This window comes from Pleurodeles waltl, chromosome 2_1 (genome assembly GCF_031143425.1).
Source record: "Pleurodeles waltl isolate 20211129_DDA chromosome 2_1, aPleWal1.hap1.20221129, whole genome shotgun sequence".
In the NCBI taxonomy this organism is placed as follows: Eukaryota; Metazoa; Chordata; class Amphibia; order Caudata; family Salamandridae; genus Pleurodeles; species Pleurodeles waltl.
The window spans coordinates 738288282-738315584 of record NC_090438.1 but is presented as its reverse complement, the minus strand read 5'-3'; the positions used below and the strand labels follow the sequence as shown (position 1 = coordinate 738315584).

The 27303-nt window shown below is 43.7% G+C and overlaps 1 protein-coding gene across 1 annotated transcript in view; it reads right to left on the bottom strand.

Annotated features, from left to right (window-relative positions):
* Positions 1 to 12655: 12655 nt before the first annotated feature.
* The window catches only part of LYRM4 (LYR motif containing 4), a 450340-nt gene continuing 435692 nt past the window's right edge, over positions 12656 to 27303 (bottom strand). The window contains exon 3 of the mRNA XM_069217463.1: positions 12656 to 13040. Coding sequence (XP_069073564.1) covers positions 12972 to 13040 — 69 coding nt within the window. The 3' untranslated portion in view covers positions 12656 to 12971. The remainder of the gene's footprint in view (positions 13041 to 27303) is intronic.

The following is a 27303-nucleotide window of genomic DNA, read 5'->3' as shown; positions in this document are numbered from 1 at the left end:
GGGGTTAACACATACTGCTGCACAATGGAAAGCCTATTACAATTACTGACAGGTCACTTTTACATTGCTTACTGCTGCATTTGGGTGTTAAGTAATGAGGCAAAACATTTGCATAGGCAGTGTTAGCATGTACAGATGTCAAAATAAATAAGTAATACTATGAAAAGGATGAGCTGCATTATGCTACATAATTCTCATTTTGTGACCACATAATTTATTCAAGCGTGCCACATAATTTAAACCTTCCGTGCCGCTTCATTCCACTGGGTCTGCTTTTTTAGCATACACCACTAGAGCACTGTGGGGGCGGTTTTAGAGTAGATACAGAAGACGAGAAATAAAAGCAAATAAAAAGTACAGGCTAATGGGAACAAGCACAAAATGTGGAGAATATCCAGTTTCTTGAAAGGATTAAGCCTATAAAATTGACACCGACGTGGTGCTTTTCGTCTGCCTCAGTGGCAAGAATGGAAGAGAAAACGTGGGCACTGCTTCAGCGAGAAGCTGTGGAGCGAATGGAGGTGGGGTGGTATTAGAATAAGCAAAAGGCGAGTGTGGGGGGGGGGATACTGGGAAAAGGAGACCTTTTATGAGGCAAAAATGTGGAAACAGCGAAGTTTCAGACACTGAGAGTGGCCCATATCTCGGTGACCAATGTGAAATACACTGCACACGGCATTACCCGAATTACAACGATACTCTCTGCCTGCCGCATTATGCAGCCTTTCTTTTATTCAAATTTACGGTGATTTGCTGAACCCCAGGAAAAAGTTTCCATTTTCAAAATGTTTTATTTCTTTCACGTGAATAATCTTGCAAGGCAGCATTTTCTGTAAGAGTCTGCCAGGTGTTTAAAGTATGATGCTTTCTCTTTGGCTCCGGATGTGAACTTGTGCATTAAAGCAGCGATAAAGGAAAGGTAAATGTCTCCACACGGAAGGTCCTTTCATTGTGTTTTCACTCACGAATGAGTCCCAAGCACTGCAGTGGCACCATTGTTACATTGCACTAGCAGCATTTCACTAACACGTTGTGCGAGCTGGCACCTTCCCTGGGCCTTGTACAGTTTCAATGGTGGGAGAGGTTTGATCTCCCGTGTACCCTCCATTCACAGCGCACACTTTACCTTACCTGAGATCTTGGCTTCTCTCACAAGCGCCGCAGTGACACAGAGAGCGTGCAAAATAAAGTCAGGAAAGCAGTAAATTTCGCCAATACTACCCTAATGTATGGATTTTGGCTGTAATGTATAATTGCCCACTCTCCGTCTCACTGAAGCGCAGTGATGTTGAATGAGAGTCAGCCTCTTACATCACCTTTCTTAAATAAAGCTCCTCATTCATCGACCGACATCACCGGAGAGGCTACCCGCGTTTCAAAGATCAGATGAGGCAGCCCAGAAGTGTGAAGAGGGAAGCCATAACACCCGATTCCATTAAAAAATAATATTGACGAGGTTCAATGCATCTCCCTTCCACTCTCCTGCAAACAGAAGGCATGTTGCTTGCACGGTAGCTCGTATTCTTTGTTTCTCCTCGCTGGTCTGGCTATACAGGCCCGCTTCCGGTACTAGAGGGAAACTTCCGGTAAAACGTGAGATAGAAAAAGGACAAACGTAAGCCACATGTTAATCCGTAGCTTCAGCTTTTCTTAACCACTTCGCTGCCAGGCCTTTTCCCCCTCCTGTGCCAGGCCTTTTTTTGCCTATTTGGGGCAGTTCGCGCTTAGGCCCTCATAACTTTTTGTCCACATAAGCTAACCAAGCCAAATTTGCGTCCTTTTTTTCCAACATCCTAGGGATTCTAAAGGTACCCAGACTTTGTGGGTTCCCCTGAAGGAGGCCAAGAAATTGGCCAAAATACAGTGAAAATTTCGTTTTTTTCAAAAAAATTGGAAAAAGGGGCTGCAGAAGAAGGCTTGTGGTTTTTCCCCTGAAAATGGCATCAACAAAGGGTTTGCGGTGCTAAACTCAGCAGCTTCCCAGCTTTCAGGAACAGGCAGACTTGAATCCGAAAACCCAATTTTTCAACACAATTTTGGCATTTTACTGGGGCATACCCCATTTGTGCAATTTTTTGTGCTTTCAGCCTCCTTCCAGTCAGTGACCGGAATGGTCATGAAACCAATGCTGGATCCCAGAAACCTAAACATTTCTGAAAAGTAGACAAAATTCTGAATTCAGCAAGGGGTCATTTGTGTAGATCCTACAAGGGTTTCCTACAGAAAATAACAGCTGAAAAAGAAAAATATTGAAATTGAGGTGAAAAAAACATCAATTTTTCTCTACTTTTTACTCTGTAACTTTTCCCTGCAATGTCAGATTATCGAAAGCAATATACCGTTACGTCTGCTGGACTCCTCTGGTTGCAGGGATATATAGGGTTTGTAGGTTCATCAAGAACCCGAGGAACCCAGAGCCAATAAATGAGCTGCACCCTGCAGTGCGTTTTCATTCTATACCGGGTATACAGTAATTCATTTGCTGAAATATAAGGAGTAAAAAATAGCTATCAAGAAAACCTTTGCATTTCCAAAAAGGGCACAAGATAAGGTGTTGAGGAGCAGTGGTTATTTGCACATCTCTGAATTCCGGGGTGACCATAGTAGCACGTGAATTACATGGAATTTCTCAAATAGATGTCTTTTTTACACACACCCCTATATTTGGAAGGAATAAATGTAGAGAAAGACAAGGGGCAATAACACTTGTTTTGCTATTCTATGTTCCCCCAAGTCTCCCGATAAAAATGATACCTCACTTGTTTGGGTAGGCCTAGCGCCCGCGACAGGATATGCCCCAAAACACAACGTGGACACATCACAGAAAACAGAGCTGTTTTTAGCAAAGTGACTACCTGTAGATTTTGGCCTCTAGCTCAGACGCCACCTAGGGAAACCTACCAAACCTGTGCATTTCTGAAAACTAGAGACCTAGGGGAATCCAAGGAGGGGTGACTTGTGTGGCTCGGACCAGGTTCTGTTACCCAGAATCCTTTGCAAACCTCAAAATTTGGCTAAAAAAACACATGTTCCTCACATTTCTGTGGCAGAAAGTTCTGGAATCTGAGAGGAGCGACAAATTTCCTTCCACCCAGCATTCCCCCACGTCTCCCGATAAAAATGATACCTCACTTGTGTGGGTAGGCCTAGCGCCCGCGACAGGATATGCCCCAAAACACAACCTGGACACATCACAGAAAACAGAGCTGTTTTTAGCAAAGTGACTACCTGTAGATTTTGGCCTCTAGCTCAGCCGCCACCTAGGGAAACCTACCAAACCTGTGCATTTCTGAAAACTAGAGACCTAGGGGAATCCAAGGAGGGGTGACTTGTGTGGCTCGGACCAGGTTCGGTTACCCAGAATCCTTTGCAAACCTCAAAATTTGGCTAAAAAAACACATGTTCCTCACATTTCTGTGGCAGAAAGTTCTGGAATCTGAGAAGAGCCACAAATTTCCTTCCACCCAGCGTTCCCCCACGTCTCCCGATAAAAATGATACCTCACTTGTGTGGGTAGGCCTAGCGCCCGCGACAGGATATGCCCCAAAACACAACGTGGACATATCACAGAAAACAGAGCTGTTTTTAGCAAAGTGACTACCTGTAGATTTTGGCCTCTAGCTCAGCCGGCACCTAGGGAAACCTATCAAACCTGTGCATTTCTGAAAACTAGAGACCTAGGGGAATCCAAGGAGGGGTGACTTGCGGGGCTCGGACCAGGTTCTGTTACCCAGAATCCTTTGCAAACCTCACAATTTGGCTAAAAAAACACATGTCCCTCACATTTCTGTGGCAGAAAGTTCTGGAATCTGAGAGGAGCTACAAATTTCCTTCTACCCAGCGTTCCCCCAAGTCTCCCGATAAAAATGATACATCACTTGTGTGGGTAGGACTAGCGCCCACGAAAGGAAAGGGCCCAAAACACAACGTGGACACATCACATTTTTTTATAAAAAGCAGTGCCTACCTGTGGATTTTGGCCTGTAGCTCAGCCGACACCTGAGGAAACCTAGCAAACCAGTGCATTTTTGAAAACTAGAAACCCAGGGGAATCCAAGATGGGGTGACTTGCGGGGCTCTGACCAGGTTATGTTACCCAGAATCCTTTGCAAACATCAAAATTTGGCCCAAAAAACACTTTTTCCTCTCATTTCGGTGACAGAAAGTTCTGGAATCTGAGAGGAGCCACAAATTTCCTTCCACCCAGCGTTCCCCTAAGTCTCTCGATAAAAATGGTACATCACTTCTGTGGGTAGGCCTAGCGCCCACAAAAGGAAATGGCCCAAAACACAACGTGGACACAACATATTTTTTCACAGAAAACAGAGGTGTTTTTTGCAAGGTGCCTACCTGTGGTGTTTGGCCTGTAGCTCAGCCGGCCCCGGGGGGGGGGGGGGGGGGCAGAAATGCCCTAAAATAAATTTGCCCCCCCCAACCCCCACCCTCCCCCGCCGGGAGCGACCCTTGCCTACGGGGTCGCTCCCCCTGCGTGACATTGGCACCAAAAAACAAATCCCCGGTGCCTAGTGGTTTCTGCCCCCTTGGGGGCAGGTTGACCTAAACTCAGCCAATCTGCCCCCAAGGGGGGCAGAAATGGCCTAAATACAATTTGTCCCCCAGGGGAGCGACTTTTGCCTGATGGGTCGCTCCCCATCTCTAAAAAAAAAAAAAAAAAAAAGAAAAAAAAAAAAAAGAAAAAAAAGAAAAATTCCCCTGGCGCCTAGAGGTTTCTGCCCCCCCCCCCCCCGGGGGCAGATCGGCCTAATAATAGGCCGATCTGCCCCCAGGGGGGGCAGAAATGGCCTAAAATAAATTTGCCCCCCCAACACCCACCCCCCCCGGGAGCGACCCTTGCCTACGGGGTCGCTCCCCCTGCGTGACATTGGCGCCAAAAAACAAATCCCCGGTGCCTAGTGGTTTCTGCCCCCTTGGGGGCAGATTGACCTAAAATTGGCCAATCTGCCCCCAGGGGGGCAGAAATGGTCTAAATACAATTTGCCCCCCCAGGGGAGCGACCCTTGCCTGATGGGTCGCTCCCCATCTCTAAAAAAAGAAACAACAAAAAAAAAAAAACACACAAAAAAAAATTGCCCTGGTGCCTAGAGTGTTCTGCCCCCCCCCCCCCCCCCGGGGGCAGTTCGGCCTAATAATAGGCCGATCTGTCCCCCGGGGGGGCAGAAATGGCCTAAAATAAATTTGCCCCCCCACCCCCCCCCCGGGAGCGACCCTTGCCTACGGGGTCGCTCCCCCTGCGTGACATTGGCGCCAAAAAACAAATCCCCGGTGCCTAGTGGTTTCTGCCCCCTTGGGGGCAGATTGACCTAAAATTGGCCAATCTGCCCCCAGGGGGGCAGAAATGGTCTAAATACAATTTGCCCCCCCAGGGGAGCGACCCTTGCCTGATGGGTCGCTCCCCATCTCTAAAAAAAGAAACAACAAAAAAAAAAAACACAAAAAAAAAATTGCCCTGGCGCCTAGAGTGTTCTGCCCCCCCCCCCGGGGGCAGTTCGGCCTAATAATAGGCCGATCTGTCCCCTGGGGGGGCAGAAATGGGCTAAAATAAATTTGCCCCCCCAAACCCCGCCCCCCGGGAGCGACCCTTGCCTACGGGGTCGCTCCCCCTGCGTGACATTGGCGCCAAAAAACAAATCCCCGGTGCCTAGTGGTTTCTGCCCCCTTGGGGGCAGATTGACCTAAAATCGGCCAATCTGCCCCCAGGGGGGCAGAAATGGTCTAAATACAATTTGCCCCCCAGGGGAGCGACCCTTGCCTGATGGGTCGCTCCCCATCTCTAAAAAAAAGAAAGAACAAAAAAAAAAAACACAAAAAAAAAATTTGCCCTGGCGCCTAGAGGTTTCTTCCCCCCCTGGGGGCAGATCGGCCTAATAATAGGCCGATCTGCCCCCAGGGGGGGCAGAAATGGGCTAAAATAAATTGCCCTCCCCCCCAGGGAGCGACCCTTGCCTAAGGGGTCGCTCCCTTTGCGTGAAATTCACGCAAAGAAAAAACTCCCTGGTGTCTAGTGGTTTCAACCCCCCTTGGGGGCATATTGGCCTCATCAAAATAGGCCAATCTGCCCCCAAGGGAGGCAGAAATGGCCAAAATATAATTTTCCCCCAAGGGGAGCGACCCTTGCCTAAGGGGTCGCTCCCCACCAAAAAAAATAAAAAAATGAAAAAAAAAATAAAAAAATGGTCCCTGGTGCCTAGAGGTTTCTGCCCCCCCCTGGGGGCAGATCGGCCTAATAGTAGGCCGATCTGCCCCCAGGGGGGGCAGAAAAGGCCTTCCCGAAAATGTGCCCCCCCTGGGATCGACCCTTGCCCAAGGGGTCGCTCCCTTTTGTCAATAACAATAAAAAATAAAAAAAATCCCTGGTGTCTAGTGGTTTCTACCCCCCTTGGGAGCAGATTGGCCTCATCAAAATAGGCCAATCTGCCCCCAAGGGGGGCAGAAATGGCCAAAATATAATTTTCCCCCAAGGGGAGCGACCCTTGCCTAAGGGGTCGCTCCCCACCTCAATAAAAAAAAATGAAACAAAAAAATAAAAAAATAAAAATAAATGGTCCCTGGTGCCTAGAGGTTTCTGCCCCCAGGGGGGGCAGAAAAGTCCTTTTAAAAAAAATGCCCCCCCTGGGAGCGACCCTTGCCCAAGGGGTCGCTCCCTTTTGTCAATTTCAAAGAAAAAAAAAAAATCCCTGGTGTCTAGTGGGGTTTCAAAAGCCGGATTGCAAGCAATCCGGCTTTTGAAACCCTCGGAGGGACTTCAAAGGGAAGGAAATACTTTTCCTTCCCTTTGAAGCCCCTCCGGGCCTCCCAAGTGATTGAAAAAGAAATGCTTTTGCATTTCTTTTTCAATCGCGCTGGAAGCAGAGCTTCCAGCGCGACTAGGGAGGCCCCTGTGACAAATCAGCGCGCGCTGACGTCACAGGGGGGGGGTGGGGGGGGGTCGGGGGTGGAAGGGGAAGGGATTCCCCGGTCAGCCCTGACCTAGGGGGGTGGGGGGGTGTCCCTCGGGAGGAGCGCTAGCGCTTCTCCCGAGGGAAGCATTCAGGACGTAATGGTTACGTCCATGGCGCCACACAGGCGCTGCCATGGACGTAACCATTACGTCCGTGGCGGGGAAGGGGTTAACGTGGTACCGCCAAATAGTGCCATTTTCGTTGCACAAGTGGGCGATGCCACAAACATACCATTTAAATTTGTGTTCAGAATTAAATGTTCTCTTTTTTGCTTGTAAACATATTATTAACTCTCAACTTTATACACATTTTGTATTACATATACTCAATAGTGTCAGAGACATTAACATTATGCAGGAAGGCACTCTAATTGCGTGACAGGATTGAATAAACGTGCTGCAACGAAATAATCATCATGGCATTCTCATTCATGCCAATAAACCTGTTTGAGGCAGGAGACTCCTGATTTTTTAAACCAAAACTTGCTTTATTTTGGACGTCTCCCGCCTGAAATTGCCTCTCCTTCAACAGAAGTCTATGGGTGAACTACATTGTCACAATTATTATTTTTTTTTAAATCACTGTAGGAGGCTGGCCTGGCTTGTAGTGGGTACCAAGGGGTACTTACACTCTGTACCAGGTCCAGTTATCCCTTATTAGTGTAGAAGAGGTGTTTCTAGCAGCTAAGGCTGATAGAAGGTAGCTATAGCAGAGCAGCTTAGGCTGAACTAGGAGGCAGGCAAAGCTCCTACTATACCACTGGTGTCATATGCACAATATCATAAGAAAACACAATACACAGATATACTAAAAATAAAGGTACTTTATTTTTATGACAATATGCCAAAAGTATCTCAGTGAGTACCCTCAGTATGAGGAATAGAAATATACACAAGATATATGTACACAATACCAAACATATGCAGTAATAGCAAAAGGAAGTAATGCAAGCAATGTAAAGTTACAGTAGATTGCAATAGGAGCACATAGGTACAGGGGCAACACTAACCATATACTCTAAAAGTGGAATGCGAACCACGAATTGACCCCATACCTATGTGAGCTTGGAGAGGGTCGCTGGGACTGCAAGAAAACAGTGAGGGTTAGAAAAATAGCCCACCCCAAGACCCTGTAAGGTAGGTGTAAAGTGGACATACAACCCCCAGAGAGCACATAAGTCGTGATAGGGGGATTCTGCAAGGAAAACCAACACCAGCAATGCAACAACAGTGGATTTCCGGACCTGAGTACCTGTAAAACAAGGGGACCAAGTCCAAGAGTCGCGACAGTGTCGAGAGTGGGCAGGAGCCCAGGAAATGCCAGCTGAGGGTGCAAAGAAGCTGCTACCGGATGGAAGATGCTTGGTGTTTTGCAAGAACGAAGAGGACTAGGAACTTCCCCTTTGGAGGATGGATGTCCCACGTCGTGAAGAAGCTTACCGAGGTGTTCCCAAGCAGAAAGGCCGCAAACAAGCCTTGCTAGCTGCAAGGGTCGCGGTTAGGGTTTTTGGATGCTGCTGTGGCCCAGGAGGGACCATGATGTCGCCACTTGGATGAGGAGAGGGGGAAGATTCCGTCGACCCACGGGAGATTTCTTCAGAGCTCCTGGTGCAGAAAGGAGGCAGGCTACCCCCAGAGCATGCACCACCAGGAAACAGTCGAGAAAGCCGGCAGGATGAAGCGATACAAGGTTGCAGTAGTCGTCTTTTCTACTTTGCTGCGGTTTTGCAGGCATCCTGAGCAGTCAGCGGTCGATCCTTTGGCAGAAGGTGAAGAGGGAGATGCAGAGGAACTCTGGTGAGCTCTTGCATTCGGTATCTGAAGAATTCCCCAAAGCAGAGACCCTAAATAGCCAGAAAAGGAGGTTTGGCTACCTAGGAAGGAGGATTGGCTACTAAGAGAGGAAAGAGCCTATCAGAAGGAGTCTCTGACATCACCTGATGGCACTGGCCACTCAGAGCAGTCCAATGTGCCAGCAACACCTCTGTTTCCAAGATGGCAGAGGTCTGGGGCACACTGGAGGAGCTCTGGGCACCTCCCCTGGGAGGTGCAGGTCAGGGGAATGGTCACTCCCCTTTCCTTTGTCCAGTTTCGCGCCAGAGCAGGGCTGGGGTATCCCTGAACCGGTTTAGACTGGTTTATGCAGAGATGGGCAGCATCTGTGCCCATCAAAGCATTTCCAGAGGCTGGGGGAGGCTACTCCTCCCCAGCCATCACACCTATTTCCAAAGGGAGAGGGTGTTACACCCTCTCTCAGAGGAAATCATTTGTTCTGCCTTCCTGGGCCAGGGCTGCCTGGACCCCAGGGGGGCAGAAACCTGTCTGAGGGGTTGGCAGCAGCAGCAGCTGCAGTGGAGACCCCGGAAAGGCAGTTTGGCAGTACCCGGGTTCTGTGCTACAGACCCGGGGGATCATGGAATTGTCTCCCCAATGCCAGAATGGCATTGGGGTGACAACTCCATGATCTTAGACATGTTACATGGCCATGTTCGGAGTTACCATTGTGACGCTATACATAGGTAGTGACCTGTGTATAGTGCACGCGTGTAATGGTGTCCCCGCACTCACAAAGTCCGGGGAATTTGCCCTGAACAATGTGGGGGCACCTTGGCTAGTGCCAGGGTGCCCACACACTAAGTAACTTTGCACCCAACCTTCACCAGATGAAGGTTAGACATATAGGTGACTTATAAGTTACTTAAGTGCAGTGGCAAATGGCTGTGAAATAACATGGACGTTATTTCACTCAGGCTGCACTGGCAGGCCTGTGTAAGAATTGTCAGATCTCCCTATGGGTGGCAAAAGAAATGCTGCAGCCCATAGGGATCTCCTCGAACCCCAATACCCTGGGTACCTCAGTGCCATATACTAGGGAATTATAAGGGTGTTCCAGTATGCCAATGTGAATTGGTGAAATTGGTCACTAGCCTGTTAGTGACAATTTGGAAAGCAGAGAGAGCATAACCACTGAGGTTCTGGTTAGCAGAGCCTCAGTGGGACAGTTAGTCATCACACAGGGAACACATACAGGGCACATACTTATGAGCCCTGCCTGGCAGGGTCCCAGTGACACATAGACTAAAACAACATATATATACAGTGAAATATGGGGGTAACACGCCAGGCAAGATGGTACTTTCCTACAATCACCGTCTTTTAAAATGTTGGCATGCATGCATTCTGTGGAATTCTTGTATAACTATTTTGACATTGTAATGGCAAATGAAACAGACAGGACCCTAATGCTTTCGAAAATACAACGTTTAAGAACAAAACACATTTAGCTGTTCTAAATAAAATGTTCTTTACCAACACATCATCCTTTGCCAGTCATAAAAGCACAGGAGCAACATTTTCCTAACAATGTATTTTACAACTTCCAAAGTAAAATAGTTGGCATAAAACAGACAATATTGTACCAATCAGAAAACAAAACTACCTACCTGTATACACTTCTTGTAATACATAATAAAAGGGATTCCTCTTTTATTCTGTGCATTCCAAATATGAGACTACCACACCAGACCATAAGTTGAGGTCATAATCCTATCTACAAACATTTCACTTATTTATTACCTGTTTAATGTCTGCATACACCAATAAACATTTGAAAGTTGACTAGCTAGCTTTTCCAATTTTCTTGCCATGGGATTGCATGCACCAAGATTGCAGTCTGTTTCAAGGCCCCATTGTGTAGGAAACATTGTTTTTGTTGGAATCATAATTTATGCAGCAGTTGGAGGGTGGTGTGGCTAGGTATTTTCTGCTTGAACTAGTCCATAGCAGATGAAAATTACTTAAAATGTAATAAAAAAAAAAAATTCAAGAAATTTACATATCCCAATAATCAAGATTTACTAACTTTTATTACTGTTAAATGCACCTGTACAATTTATTTTTTGCCCCGGTGTACTTCAATGTAATAAAAACAGTAAAATTATTACCCTGCAAATTACGTTTGACACATTTTTCTAAAGCACACTGTTTGCTTATTTGTATGTTACCGGCAGCTCTAGTAGCTTAATAGTTTTCACTGTTCAGTGCTCAGCCAAACGGTACAGCATTCCTGATGAAAATGCAACCAAAATAGTGGACAGAAACAATGTCATCTTGTTAATGCCTCTGAAGTAATCAAATAGTCATTTTTAAATCATCCCCAAGTCATCAGGAACAATCTCAGTTTAAGAAGTAATCCTAAACCAATTTTCAAGTCATCCTCAGTCATCAGGAATATTCTTATCTTGTGAGGTAATCAAATGGTCATTTTCAAGTCATCCTGAAATCATCAGGCTCAAGTGTCTAAACTTTGCTGATGACTTCAAGAGCTTGATGATGTCTGATGACGTGAAAATGACTTCTGCAGTAGTTGGATGATCATCTAATGATTCTGGGATGGCTTCTAAAGTAATCCTGTTTGACCAGGGTTATGCTATTGGTTCCAGCTCTGAAAGAATCATAACCCTGAGATGGTATTTCTTAGGAAGTTCAAACAATTATCTGAAAAGACTCTACAAGTGTTAGGCAGTTTCTGGGTTTAGATCTATTCTAGGACTGACCTGCTGTAGGGATGAAAGTTGAAGACCCGCAGCGGCTGTGCCATCACACAATTTTTACTTTGTCCCTAGCTAATTCCCTGGATTTTTGCTCTTTTGCAGCGCATGCGCAACTTTGAATACTGAGGGATGCTCAAATTGAAGAACAGATGCTTTTTTAGAGATGCCCTTGGTGTGCACTGAAAACTGGAAGACACTCCACTAGTACTCGCCAAATGCCCCGTTAAGCCTCTCTGCACAAACCCTGGCAGGCTGCAGTGGATTTTATTTTTCAGGTGCTCATGTTAAGCGCCTGAAAACTGGTTAAACAAACAGAGCTGCCTATTGCGCTGCTTGTGTAACTGAAGTCCAGAGGCTTGGGGTGTACTAGGCACCTTGCTGTTTTTTTTTTTTTAATAAATGTAACAACTACAAACACTATACGCAACCATTCACGCACATTAGAACGAGTGCATTATGGTAAAAGGCTTCATGAACATTACTAGTAGTGACGGGCGTATTCTTTTTTTTTTATTCCACAGTGTGCAAAAGAGGATTCCAATGTAAAACTTGCTTAAACCTACAGGAAAAATCGCCTATTTCACAGTTTTACCTGCAGAGGGAATTTGGGTTTTAATATCCAATCTTGCTCACGTGTGAAATTACTTTTAAAAACAGGCAGATTTGGCTTCTGGGAAAAATGTAACCCCAACTAATAACAAGTGCAGCTGTCATTTGGATTGCCCGTAACTGTGAATATGTACTGTAATTGAAGAATAGCATTTGCAAACTGAGGGATGTGTTGTGCTGGCAAAGGACATTCTTACGTCCAATAATTCTTCTGTGTTCTTCGATGTTTAGGTCCTGCGGTGCACTGTGAAACGTTGATGTGCCCAAGAGGAGGTAAAGACTGACACTGTCTGATTAGCTGACCCAATACAGATCTTCTCCGTAGGCCCTTCCCATGAGTGCTACTACTTAATAATCAATCACTAATGTAAACGAGACTGGATACAATGAACGAATATCACCTGTGCAGGCCCTTCTATTTCTTTTTATTATACAGGTTTGTAGTCACTAGAAAGAAAAATCTGAAACAGATAAACATGTCTCCTTAAAATGTAGTGTGTGTGAGGGAAATAAAAAACAAGGCGTTCCACAATGCTTCAGAAAAGCATTTATTGCAAGGCACAAAATGAAGCGAAGTCTCCAGGTTCATTTCTTACTGCTGAAACATAAACCCTGAAGAGCACTGAAATAAAATATATTTAAACTATATCACTCATTAGCCTGACCCATTCACCACTGCCTGGCTTAAAATAAAGAAACATCAATATACCTTGAACGTATTCAAAACGTATAGACATTTAAAACGTGGACAAACAGGCATAATAAATAGGAATGTTGTGAGCTCTCCTTGCAGTGACAATTGAAGAGCTGCCAGTAGTGGAGTCCTCTGCCAGGCATTCAGTACTATTGCTCTAGGAGACATTCCTTTCTTTGTTCTCAATAATAAGCTTCTCAGCAGCATACAGATGGCCGATAGAGACCTGGAACGAGAGAAAATCCAAATTTCACTAAAGGTGGAATAAACAAAGGTTTTATGCTATTGCACTTAAATATTCGTAACAAATAAAAATATAATTTTCCAAAAAAATACAAATACTGTTTCACAAAAATTGTTTTCCCAAAACAGGAGAAATAACGATCATGATTCAGGTAAGAAACATGATAAATTTGTACTTAGTAAATTGGTGCTTCACTCAAAAGGGAGAATTTCAATTTGCTATCTTTTAGATTCGCAGAACAAGCATGGGATAAAAACAGGCTGCAAAAGAGTTGTGTCTAAAACTCTTGTCTACTGAAAACAACAGAATGCAAACCGTGGTAATGTGAAGGCTACAAAAAGGAAAAAAAAAGCAAAATCGTTGTATCTTATAGAGCAAAGGTGTGTTTTGGGAGCAGGGGTAGGGTGCATTCTCCTGCTGAAGTAGAGAGGAGAATTTACAGCTAAGTGAGGAAGAGGGCACGGGGACTAGTGAGGAGTTTTTTCAAGATTCAGGGAAAGGTAGCATAAAGGGTGGTAGGGGATAGTACGGTTCAGGGATTGTTAGCATTAATGGGTAGTAAGGGGGCTCTAGGGTTGAGAGAATGGTAGTGTTAAGGGACAGAACGTGTTTTGTTGGGTTCAGGGAAGGATAACATTAAGGTGTAGTTTGGGATTCAGGGATAAGAAGTGTAAAAAGGTAGTAAGGGTGTTTTAGGGTTCAAGGGAAGCAAGGTGTTTTAGGGTTTGGTGCAGTAAGAAGGTAGTAGGATTTGTGAAGGTAGCATTACAGGTAGTTTGAGGTTTAAGGGTCCAGGGATGGGAAGTGTTAAGAGATGCTAATGGGATATCAGAGTACAGTTACAAAAATTAAAGAATGCATTTACTAACAACTTTTGAAACTGCAGATTTTTGGAACTGTCATAGGTAATAAGGACACATTATCACCTCGACAATTTTAACACAACTCTAATGTAGTCAACATTTTAAGTCAAATATATATTTCATGCAAACATCTTGTACAAGATACACTACCTAAATAGACCAGAGCCTGAATATCCACTACAGACATATAACAATACTTTGTATATAGTTTGACGATCTGCATGGCTTCAGGGTAAGCAGATATAAAGTTATGAAAATCTATACCTACCCTCAAGATATTTTGAATTTCCATATTCTGCCTACGATATTAATGCAGCATAATATTTTTGAGCTTGATATTCTGACATACAAATCTTGTACAAGCAAGGCCCTTTCGAAACTAGAGCATTGCAATGCATGATGCATTAGATAAATATTGATTAGTCATCTTAGACTATTTCGTCATTAGAACAATGTCTACTACTTGATCCCCTGTGGATGTGTTATTTAGGTATTGGATGAAAAATTACATCTCACACCCTCATTCACGGATGGCCGATAATCCCCATTTTGGAGCAAACCGGAGTTTGCACCAGAATCAGGTTCAAACTTTGGGTAGTAAAACCTGGCAAAACATAGGAGAAAGAAAATACCACACATGCTGAATATTGAGCTTTGAACGGTAGAAAACAAGCATTATTATTGTGGTACTCCCCATTCCAAGGTATGAAAATCTGAATGGGGAGGTAGGACTGCACGCAGTATAAGCCATACACAGTGATATTGCTACTTACCAGATGATTTACTATCTTCCAAAACAATGGGCAACCTGAATGACAGTCTCATGGTCTTCGTCTTTGATCTATATGGGCTCTTACTTTTATAACTAGGACTTCCTAATTGACTAAAGGTCATTGCATGACTTTGTGAATGAGAGTGACCGTGCTTTTTATTTAGTGGACTATCGTACAAAATTAAGACTTAGTATCAAAAGTCAGACACAAAGCTTTTCCTTAACATGCGGATGAAAAAAAATCATATGATTTGCCTGCTTCAACAAACTTGTGATTTCAGCTGGACAGATCAGTGAGTTCGAATGGCCACCAGAGACTTCTACTCTGAATAGTAGGTCACAAATTCGAATCTTGCCAAGTAGAACTGTGCTCTTCAACCTCCTGAGGTTCGTAAACTGAATACTGTAACACTGGGAAATAGTAGCATTTACATCTGGATATGGTGATAAGATGCTAATCCCTCTTAAATTCACCAAGTCGTCAAAGGTTGCTTCATAAAGCTTTTGAAAATACTTCCCCAAACACATGCCAGTATTTTAACAACTGGGAATATTCTGGCGATCCGAGAGGTCCACTGACCCTAAGTCGCAACCCTGAAAAATGCCCATATGGATAACATCTTGGAACCTAAAGGTAAAGAATGATCAGTTATGCATCAATGAGAAAGGACAACTCTTCCCTTCCCAACCAGCATATCCAACAACATCTAAATACTGTCCGGTATTTGCAGCTATAGTTTTTATTTATACAGCGCTCACCAAACTAAATTGCTTCTTGGTTTCTAAATTTGGCCGATTAGGTAAAAGAGCCACAAGGACAAAAGTCATTTGTACAAGGAGGCACAATTTGATTAAGGGAGGAGTCTCAGATCCTTGTTTCTTCGATCAATTATGTATGTTAACCATATCTCCTTCACTCGTCTTCTGTCCCTGCTATTCATCTATTGCCTCCTTGCCACTTTCTCCTTAGATAGATTCGTTTCAGCCATAGCCACTCTTTCACTTTCCACACCTTTGTCCCTCTCTTAATCCACGTTCTCAACTGTGCAGTGAAAAATGCCTACAGTGAACACATCTTCTTAGTTGAAGAGAAGGACCAGAATGTTACTATTACATTTGTATCGATCTATTAAAACATATGTTCTTTGATATGTACATAACTTAGTGCATCCTCGTAATAAATTACAACGTTCACTGCTGTTTTCAACGTAGCTCTTTTCCATCAAGAATCCTCCTGTAACGGCCCCTTCCCTCATCCTATATACACCTGTAGTCATTGATGTTTCACAGCAAACACTTTGCAATATAGTGATCTTATGCTCTATGTGGCTGCATTTTATTTTCTCTGATATTTGCCCCACTGTTTTGTTTTTACCTTCTCATAGGCTGCGTAAATGGCTTAAGAGCTCATAGGTATAGAGCTGCCTTATTTTCCCTCAATGAGGGTCTTCGACCGTTTTTTCTTTGTTCAAAAGTGGGCCCCATACATCGTAGGGCTGTGAACGGGCAGGCAATACCGAGCAGTATACTAAACATTGGTCATTATAGTATATCATATCCATAATCCAGTTTTTGATGTGGGGAGGGCCCTCCTTCATCCAACATTTCGCAACAACCCTCTCATCAAGTAATAGGTACAATGGTTTTTAGGTACTTGATGTGTGTAGCCCAACAATACTGTGAGGAGGAGAGGGGCAATGTGATCGACATCATCTCCGACAGTTCCCTAGCTACCTTCCCTCAAAACTGGTGCACCCCTGGGCACCACCAAGCCAAGTGCATAATAAACACCACTGTGGGATGTGCACATCGATTACACAGAGCATCTGGTCTTTGCTCTATCCATTAACTTTTTAGTGGTGTAGTAATTCACATGTAGAAAACAGGCGGATCCTCCGCTAAGGCAGAGGAGAATCCCCTGCTGGATTTCCCAAAAAGGAAAAATAAAATGATAATAACATATACTACGTTATTAACATTTTATTTTTCCTTGTAGTGCGGAGCGGGGTTGGACTGGAGGAAGGGAGGGGGCCAGAGGAGGGCTATGTACACAAAGTGCACCTGTGTTTGGCCGGCCGAGTTGGGCTGGCCAAAAAGACATGCTCACTTTGCATGTTCTCTGCCTGGCTGAAAAGCACAGCCAGGTAGAGAACATGCCCAGGCTCCCATTCCCAGTCTGAGCGGCAAAGCAGGCGGCTCAGACCAACCACGACGCTGCTGTCAGTAGCAGTTTGCACACAGGAAACCATTGGAAGTGGTATATGAGTACACCACTCCAAATTTTCACAGAATAAAGCTAAGATTTAAAGAGAAGTTACATTTAGCTTTGGGTAAACACCTAAACATAGGTTAAAAAAAACCTTAGAAATTCGCTGAAAAAACACTTTTATCGTGGAGTTATATGTACAAATTAAAACCAAAACACCACAGAAACTCACAATGGTTCGGGCCATACTCCTGAATAGACATGTAAATCATACCACACCCTCCACTGCAATGCATATGACCTCACAGTATTTAAATCAATCAGTAAGAACACCTAAAAGTGACAGCATAGTTAATTAACAATACATACTCAAACCAATAAATAATATGCTCATAATCCTCTATTTCACAATTGTATTGGTAATTTGATATTCAATGTAATCTTAAAAATTATTTTAGACATTTAAAATTGCGTTGGTCAATTCAAGGGTGAAGACATAAATAAGCATTGCACTTAGTGTGAAAGTTATAGGTGCATGTCTGTTTGAGATAAGGATTGCAGTCCTAATCATGTCTTATAAATGTCAGTGTTTGTTGGTTTGAATTTACAACTGTAACCCCAGTTTAGCCATTTCTTTTATGTACTATATCTATTTATTAATCAGTGGGGCGGCTGCTATTGGGTAAGTATAGTTAGGACCACATTTCCATAGGAAAAAAATGAAATAAAAAAATCTTATCCCTCTCAGCTCCTTTCTCAAAACATTCAGGGTGCAGACCTGCCAACTTCAACAACAAGCATTTGCAATGCAATAGGTCTTGCATTTGCTCGAGTTAAGAGTTATTAGTAATGTAAACTCCTAACCGGACTTTTCTTGCCACATAAATTGAAAATGAAAAGTAATACAGTTTCACATGAGTGAACCAATTCAAAGCGACACGGCATCAGTGTGAAGAAACACACAAATGGAAAAAGAAGTTTGCTCACAGTCAAATGTATCGGCAAAAGTGCAATTAGCCATGTAAGAGGGGCGATATCCAAGGCAGTAACTAAACTGTCGCAAGGAGGGACAAACGTAAAGCATTTACCATAGAAAATAAAGGATTTTTGAAAGGCAAGCCCATGAACGAGCGATAGTGATGGGTGTGTGGTGAGCGCGGTTAAAAGCCTGAACACATACCAACACTTGCATGCTGCTATACTCGACCTAAAAATCGCACAGTTTGAGTAGGGGGTGGACCTTGGGAGGGGGTGGGGAGGTGTGCAGGACCTCAGCGGAGAAGTACCTAAGAGGCACTTTTGCCCCCAACTGGCACAAGACCCTCATCTAAATAACAAAAGCTTGCTGAGTCTTTTGCTAATGTCCTGGGTTACTTTCACATCCGGTAATGGATGTTTTCAGTTGAAAGCCTCTGAAAAAGAGCTGAAAACCACTGTTTTCCCTGCCACCCAGTGATATCAGCTCCTCACTGTGTGATGGGATTTAATATCCTGTGTCACACGGCGGCACCGTGTGAGTTGGCAGGTCTGAGGGTGATCCGTCAAGAGCGGGCCGAGAAAAGGGGGAGTCCCCAAGCATGGTTTCCCCATTCATTTTTTCATAGGAAAAAATAGACACAGATACAGCCAAAACGGCTGAACAGAATTACACCCAGTTTTGCAGAAAGATAGACTTTGGTCTAGAAAGCATGCTTTTTCTGACTTGGTGTAAATCCGTTAAGTACTTTTGGAAAAAATAACGCTCAAAAATATTGTATACATCATGCCATCAAGGACCTCTAGAGCCAACAGATCTTGACTTGAGATCCAATTGGCTTCCACCACATCAACAAAGATGTGGCATCAGCCATTTTAAAACTTGGTGTCTCAGTCTCCAGTCTTAAAAATAAATATAAAAAAACAACTTATTGGGAAGAGCAGGATAGGGATACCCTTGCCCCACTAAGCCTCATGGGGAGGGACTCATGCTGGGGTCTCAAACTTATGTTTTAAAAAATGGTAAATTTTTGATGGGTCTGCAAATTATGTAGTGAACCATATCACATAACCTACTGGCTGTTACCAGTTGGACGTTATAAAAAGGACCTAATTTTCATATGAAAAGCATTTTTTCTTTTGCTAATAACTTTGGTGCCGTTTGATGAATCTTCAGAAAATGTTATTAACAAGTTTGCCACTCACACTTCATCTGCTGTCTGGAATGTTTTGGGGTGATTTGTCAAGTGGGGGCTGGGAAAAAGGGGGGAGGGGGTCAAAAAGCATTTTCACCATGCAATTTCCCATAGGGATTTTAGACATGACTACAGCCCGAACCGCTGGAAGAAAAAACGCAAAATTTGGCAGAAAGCTAGATCTTGGTCCTGAAATGTCTCTTTTTGTAACTTGGTGTAAATCTGTTCAGTATTTATGGAGTCAAAAAGAAAAAAGTTTTATGTATATCTAGAGATGCGGATCTATGTGTCAAGAGCAATGCCGTGATTGTCTGGCTGCAATCTTAGATTTGCGTCTGCATTTTGTGAATCTGGAAACAGCTATTTGGGAGAGGGGGGGAATAAAGATTAAATAGGATATAAGCAGTTAGGATAGAGAAATCCTGACCCTATGGGAAATTGCCCATAAATGTTTTCTTGGAGTCCCCGTGGATCCTCCACAGTGCTGAGCGTGGCCCCTAGTGAACGTGCAACACATCTGCAGATTCAGACCCCAATTAAAAAAAATACACACACTTACAAACCTACCATACTCAGTCACAGACCCACACAGCCACTCATACACAAACACACACATGCAGCGACACACCCACCCAGAGAACCACAAAACCACTTTCATACCACACACACACACACTTGCACCACCACACAACCAGTCACACACACATCAAGCCACTCACACACCCACTCACAGATCGAGAGTGTGGGGTTGGCTGCATAAAGGGGTTGGCCGCAGAGCCTGGATTAACATGGTATTTAACTATTACTTTATATTTAAAAAATTTAAGAAATTCACTGAAAAAAAAACAAAGGATACAAGGACGTTATGGTTAGGTTAAGATTTTATACAGACAAAATCACTGGCGGGGGCTTGAGTTATAGTTACCTTAGGGCATGAGTAATAGTTACTTGAGATTGCTCTAACTTTACTGAATTTCTGTTGTTTTGTGTGGGTAGAACATGAACCTGACTATAACTTCCCGGCGACCTTTAGTTTTTAGTGAAATTATAAAGATTTTTAAAATTCTATTTCCCACCTATAACGTCCCTGTAACCTTTGTTGTTTTTCAGTGACTTTCTATGTTTGAGTTGTTTTTAACGTAAAGTAGTATTTATTACCATATGCACTACACCTGGGTGGGGGGCACGCAGCCCCCTCCCCGGGCCAATTTCAGCCCCGTGGACCACATCTACATGGCCTGCCATCTTTTCTTTAGGGGATGGGGTGTGTGGCCCCCATACACTACCATTATTGGCTCTCGTGACCCCAGGGACAAGCTGCCCCGCCATCTGCTGGGGCCTGGCTTTATTAAAAAGGGAGGGCACACAGTCCTGATAGTTGTAGCATGTAGAAGAGTGCGCCATCAAGGGCTAATAAAGGACTCCTGCCTCGTTGGGCCGAGGAAAACAGAGTAGAGGTCAGCGTGAAAGGCCCGGATAAGCCTTCCTACCGCGTGAAACTGTGCCTGATAGCGTCGGTAATGTCAAATGACTACAACATCACTACCTGTCCAATAATATCAGCCTTGACAAAGTCTAGGAGACTAAACACGTGTCGGCTGTTTTGCTGTATATAGGACGATTTGGATTATGGCTGTACTCATGATGTTTATATAAGACGATTTGGATTATTGCTGTACTCATTATGACTCGTTGTACATTAGATTGGTGCTTGGAGATTGACATCACTCTCCCATAAATCAATAAACTCCATTGTACCCACGCAGCTGTTACAGACTTTTGATGACTTTGACCACTTCGATCTCTGACACAGGACTTCCTGCGGTGTGCCCTAGTATTCTATCTTTATTGTGGGGGCACTATTTAGTGGTTTTCTGCCCCCCACCATTCTGCCCTCGAGGCAGAAAATGGCCAGACACCAGGGATTTTCACATTACATGTCAGGGAGCAGGCCCTAGGGCAAGGGTCACTCTCCATTTTGGAAGATTTATTATAGCCATCTTCTACACCCCCAACAGCCTAAAAATATAAGGGGGGGGGTCAGAAAAACACTAGACACCAAGGATTACTTTGTTTTTAATTTATAGAAGTGGCGGATGCCCAGCATGGGCATGGCCATGCCTCGTTCCTCGCCTCCCCCCCAAAAAAATGGAAACCGTCAGGCTTTCTGCCCTCTGGCAATTACCCCATCTGCCTCCCCTTCGGGGGCATAAGTCCCACCGGAAACCCAGATTCCCTTTTTTTTTTTTTTAATTGTAGGAGTGGGGACTGCACAGCATACCACGACCTCCATAAAAATGAGGAAACAGTCTTTCTGCCCCCCCTTGAGGCAAACGCTCACTAGATACCATGGATTATTTTTTTAATTGTAGGGATGGTGGTTGCTCAGCATGGGCATGGCCATGCCTATATCCTCTCAGAAATGGGGAAACAGTCTTTCTGCCTGCCTCCCCACCCTCCAGGGGCAGATGAGGTAATCACCACCGACAGAAAGCTTACTGTATTGCAGCAATATATATATATATTTTTTTTTTATGGGTGGCTCTTTCCCAGACTAACATCAAGCCCCACATTCACCCCTAAAACCTCAACAGTCCTTCTGCTCTCCTGCGGACTAAAGCATCTCATCCCAATGGCAAGCAAGAAGAAATTGGATTTATTTGGGTCTTGGTCTTTTTTTTTTAATTTTTTTTTTAACAAATGGGCCAGGGGAGTTTGGGTAACTCCCATTATTAACCCACTTACAATGGTGAACAGCTGGTTTTGGGCTTGGGTAGACTACCACCTGGAAACCCTTACCCGACCCAGAAAAGTTGACATCGTGGAAGTCCAGGGTAGTGTGCTTCACATGCATCCCATACCATTTTCTTACCCATAACCCCCAGCAAACCTCAAAGTTGACTAAAACACCCATTTTCCTCATACTTCTGTGATGAAAACTTGTGGAATTTGAAGGAATCCACAAATTTCCTACCACCCAGCTCTACCCCACTTGTGCCGATAAAATGCTGCACCTTGTGTGGTTGGGCCTAGTGCCAGTGACAGGAACGGTTCCAATCTAGGTCAATAGGAGTCCCACCCAAATCAGCCATTGTGAGGAGATGTTACAAATGAAAATGTCATAAATGGTTGGGTTTTTTTCCTACTAATTTTCAATATATTTTTATTTCAACACTTAGTTTCTTTGGGAAAACCTTGAAGGATCTACTCAAATTACCCCTTTGTGAATTCAGAATTGTGTCTGGGTTTCACACCTGTATAGCGTTTTCGGGATGCACCATGGGTTTCACACCCATTTCCACCACATACTGGAAGGAGGTTGAAAGCACAAAAAATAGGAAAGTGGGCTATCTGTCAGTAAAATGCCAAAACTGTGTTAAAAAATGTGGCTTCCTGAATCAAATCGACCTGTTCCTAAAAGTTAGGAAGATGGTGATTTTAGCATTGCAAACATTTTGTTCATGCCATTTGCAGGGGAAAAACTGACACTTTCTTCTGCTGACGTTGTCCTATTTGTCACCCAAAAAATAAAATTTAGCTAATTTCTCAGCCCCCTCCAGGTGAATTCACAAACCCTTGATACCTTTACAAATCCCCAGGATGTTGGGAACAAGGACACAAATTTAGCGTGGATATTTATTGTGGACAAAAAATGATGGAGGCCTAAGAGCAAACTACCTCAAAAAACTATAAAAAAGGCTTAGCACATGGTGGGGGTAGGGACCTAGCAGCAAAAGGGCTTATATTAATACATTTTATAGATAGACAAAATACACATGTTTTGATGCTTCACATTTCGCAAACTTCAGCATTTGTCTCTATTGCCGTACCTCAGCTGGTGAATATTTCATCACCCTCTAGAGTCTTTGGCTGTTCATGGCTCAGTGACAAGCATAAAGAGCCTCACAGAACCTCAGCCTAGATATTGGCAACTCACATTTTTCATCCTTCATTTCCTTATTGTGCATCCTGCAGTTCAAAAGTTACTAGGTATTTTAAGGGTCTGTGGGAATTTCCCATCCAAGAATGAGTTCTTTAAAGAGTGCCCCAAAGGAAGGCCTTTTAAAAGTGATGCCTACAAGCCCAGAACATGACACCTCCTTCAAATTCTCGTGTGTGACCAAATGTCTGTTCAAACTCACACCTGTGGCTTAAGTGTTGGACTTATTTTCCATCTCAAATCTGCCCTTTCTCCATTAGTACTGACACAGCCAGGATACCCAAAAGGAGATGCCAAAGTCAGAAAGTTGTAGAAGTTAACAAAGGGTACCCAAATTTGAAAAAAACACAACACACATTTTACAAATCTGCATTTACAGACATTTAAAATGTATGACATCAAACTTGACAAAGCAAGGCACCTATGCTTTACATAGCACAGGCAGTTAAGTGGGAATTATAACCCATAACCCCTTGCCAATAAACAGTAGCCCATTTGGCCGATCCTACTCCGATCATGTTATGCAGTCTTGGTGGTGCAAGGGAGATTATGTGTGATAGTTGCTAACGCAGTCTGCACCTACAGTCATTGTTCCTGTTCCTGCAAACGCATCTGACATAGAAAGGCAAAGCAGGTAAGTGAAGCTCAGCAAAGGGTGTTAAGTGAGAGTTGTGCGGTACACAAACTGCAGTAATATCTTTGGACAATATCATGCTTTCACATTCAGGGTGCGTAATCACCTTGATTTTAAAATACAGTAAGAAGTAAATCCTTTAAACTCTACATAAATGCTGCTTCCTAGCATTGTGTTACAAGATAAGCAACAGACTAATGAAGTAAATCTCTTACCATCTTTGGCATTTAATGTTCTCGTCTTTTGTACAATTCAATAATGTCGAGGCTAATAATGGTCACACTGTCTTGTGTGCAGCGCCTGACCGTCTCTGACCCGTGAATGTGTTGGCCTTTCAAAGACAGTCCAGGATTAATGGTTAGCTTAGCAGCAAAACCATTAGGTATCATTAGCACAGGTTTGACTCTTGACACGCACTTTACTGGAGGCGAAGCCCAGCTTGCATGAATCTGGCCCATATTTAGCTGCAAGAGGCATACTCTAGAATCCATTTATCAGAACATCAAGAAAATGCAACAAACATTACACCTACACAACCAAAGGATGAACAACTTCGCAAAAACATGGGTACGCAGGGACAAGGCATGCTGCAAATTAGAAAAAAACAGGCATTTACAATGAAATGGGTCTCGCGCTTGCTCGAGTTAGAGATATTAGCGTAGTAAATTCCTAACTAGACTTTTCTTGCCACATGAATTGAAAATGAAAAGTAAAACAGTTGACATAAGCGAGCTGATTCAAAGCACCATGGCTGCCATGAGTGCGAATGCGAAGGAGAGACACGAAAGGATAAAGAAGTTCGCTCGCAGTCAAACATATCCGTAATCCTGCAATTATCTGTGTAACAGGTTCAGTTTCCAAGGCGGTAACAAAACTACCACAAGGAGGGACAAACATAAAGCATTTACCAATGAGAAGGAAGGATTTTTGAAAGGCAAGCCCACAAACGAGTGATAGTAATAGGCATTCTGTGGGCGTGGTTAAAAGCCCACATAGATACCAACACGTTGGAAAAAGCAGCGCTTGCGCGCTGCTATGCTCAACCTAAAAAGGCTCCTTTCAAAGATCGGACTGGGGCAGAAAATAGGCACGGGCACCAAAGTAAAAGTGTCCATAATTAGTGAATCAAATATCTAAATAAAGAGGCCCTTGTTTGCAAAAACTGCAGTTTTAACTTGTAAAGACACTTTGAACAGAATATATGTTTTGTAAGTTATGGGACACTACATGCATTTGTGCTTGCTAGAGGCAATGTAATATTAGGGAAATCCACATTAAACACCGGCCCACTAGGCCGTAAACGGACCAATAAATTGTCATAAAAAACGAGCCACACACCGACCTATTAGGCAGTACTTAATTTGAGCTGGTAGTTGTCCGGGTTGGGGAATGGTACTGGTACTTTTTTTTTTTTTTAGGGCCGGCACTTATGTTTTTGCATCAGGCATTTAATGCGAGCAAAAGACACTAGGGATAGACCAAGTAAGGGAAATATTGAACAGTGTTACAATGGGAGAAAGCAGAAAGCTGCAAACTTGAGTTGAAGGGGCTGGGAGTGGCTTTAAATGTATTAAAGAGGTCTGAGATTGCTTTAGGATTACCCGGCCTCAGTATTTTGTGCTCGCACATTTACTTGCAGTAGCCACGTGTTTCAGAGGAGAACTTTGGGCACAGCACGTTTTTATTTACAGATTGACCACTGCTGTCAGGCCAAACCCCAAGGTTGCCTGGTTGCCCTATAGGTCAGTCCGACTCTGCCTTTGTCATTCACATGCGTGCCTAACCTCCTGTTTGCATTTGATTATTTTGCACAGATGTTTTGTCTAAAATGAGTTTAAAATTAAGAATACCTTCAAATGAAGGTAGCATGAGCACTCTCAATGGTAAAACAAAAATGTTAATATGATGTAATGTAATATTCCAGTGATGCAGCTAGAGAGATTTCGGATGAGAGAGCGCACATATTTGCGATTTGTTTACAGTCAGCAAAGCATCACTTTGTAGTTGCTAGAGTTGTCTGTTAGCTGAAAAATAGAAATGACTGTTTGTTATGCTTTAGTTTGACTGTCCAGTCCTATTTCTCATCAGCTTGAGATAGAGATAACTGAAGTCAGATCAATGTATTTAATGTCATGCATGTCAAAGGAGTGCTTGTGGGTCTGCGTACACCATTACATTTTTATTTTATCTGTGGAGACAAGCAACATGTGATAACTAGCAAGACATCTGATTAGTACAGTAGGAAAGCCTGTGAATAGTACCAGAGGAACCCACATGAAGGGATGGGGCTTTTACTGTATGGAGGCCAGTGAATACTGCTTTATAAAGGTCTCGAAACGTTACTGCAGAATGTCTGCAGAAGAGCAGCTCTTTCTTTTCCCACAGCCCTCGTTCCTGCTTTCAATACACTGGCTAAACGCACTCATTGGTTTTGCCTCGCGCAGCCATTAGTCTTAAAGTTAGCATTAGTTCTGAAGCCCTCTTTGATGAAGCTTTCCAAAGCAGAGAAGCTTGTGCATGCGCAGCAGTCATTCAGCCCCAGTGCTGCTCCTTGCAGAGGAGATATGTGTCAGAATTATGCTGAACTCTTGTAGCACAGAATGATCTATGGATGCATAATCTTGGGGGAAGAGGCCAGCAGATGTTCCCTCACTGCTGGTGTCGGGGTTTTCAGCGTGGCCTCTGGATCCTGTGTGGCCATGGTGATAAACACAATCATGTGTGTTTTGTGTTTGTTTTATCACACAGTACGTGTTGGTTCTTGTGTGTATGTTGTATTGCTTGCGTGTGTGCTTTATGTGTGTGTTGTATGTTTGTGTGTGTTGTGTGTGTGTTGTGTGTGCGTTGTGTTTTGCATGTGTGTTATATGTGTATTGCGAGTGCTGAATGTGTATTTTATGTGTGTGATTTCAGTGGGTTTGCTATACAAGGGTGCTGAGCTTGTATTCCTTTCTTGTGGTGTATGTTTGTGTGTCTGTTGTATGTGTGAATGTTTTGGTGTCTTTCCACTCAAATGCAGCACTGATTAACAAATATCACTCAAGGTATCAAAGTACTCCAACTAGATCTGAATCTCTTTCTAGCTATGTTTTTATAATTCCCCCTGTAAAGAAAGTAAGTATGGGCAGCCTGATTTTATACTTGTCTCCGCCAGGGCAAACATGATAGGAGTATCATGGCATATACATAACACAAATCTGAAAGACACGTCTCTTGGTAGACAAGCATTGCACTTCTGTTGCAACACATCTTGCACAGAAAGTGAAAAAACTAGGCAAATGAATCTGTCCATGCCCCTGCGCTTCAAGCTGCTTCCATCCTCGCTCCCCGTGATTGTTTCCAAAGAGTCTGCACTGAGAACTGAGCCACACGTGGAGCCGACATGAGCTCCTTTCACTTGTATTTCCCACCTTTTAGATGGGACGAACAATGGTGACAAACAACAACTTCAAATAAACACGCATTTGGAATGCAATGATCTTGTGTTTGCTCGAGTTCGAGCTCTTAGGGTTGTTTGTAAATTACTGACTGGACTTTTCTTGCCACACAGACTGAAAAGAAGAGAAAAAGAGCGAGGGCCAGCTGGCCCCTCTGCTGCTGGTTTACGTTTACAAAGGGAGCTGGTGGGGAAGAGGGACTGAACACACACCCACAGTGTA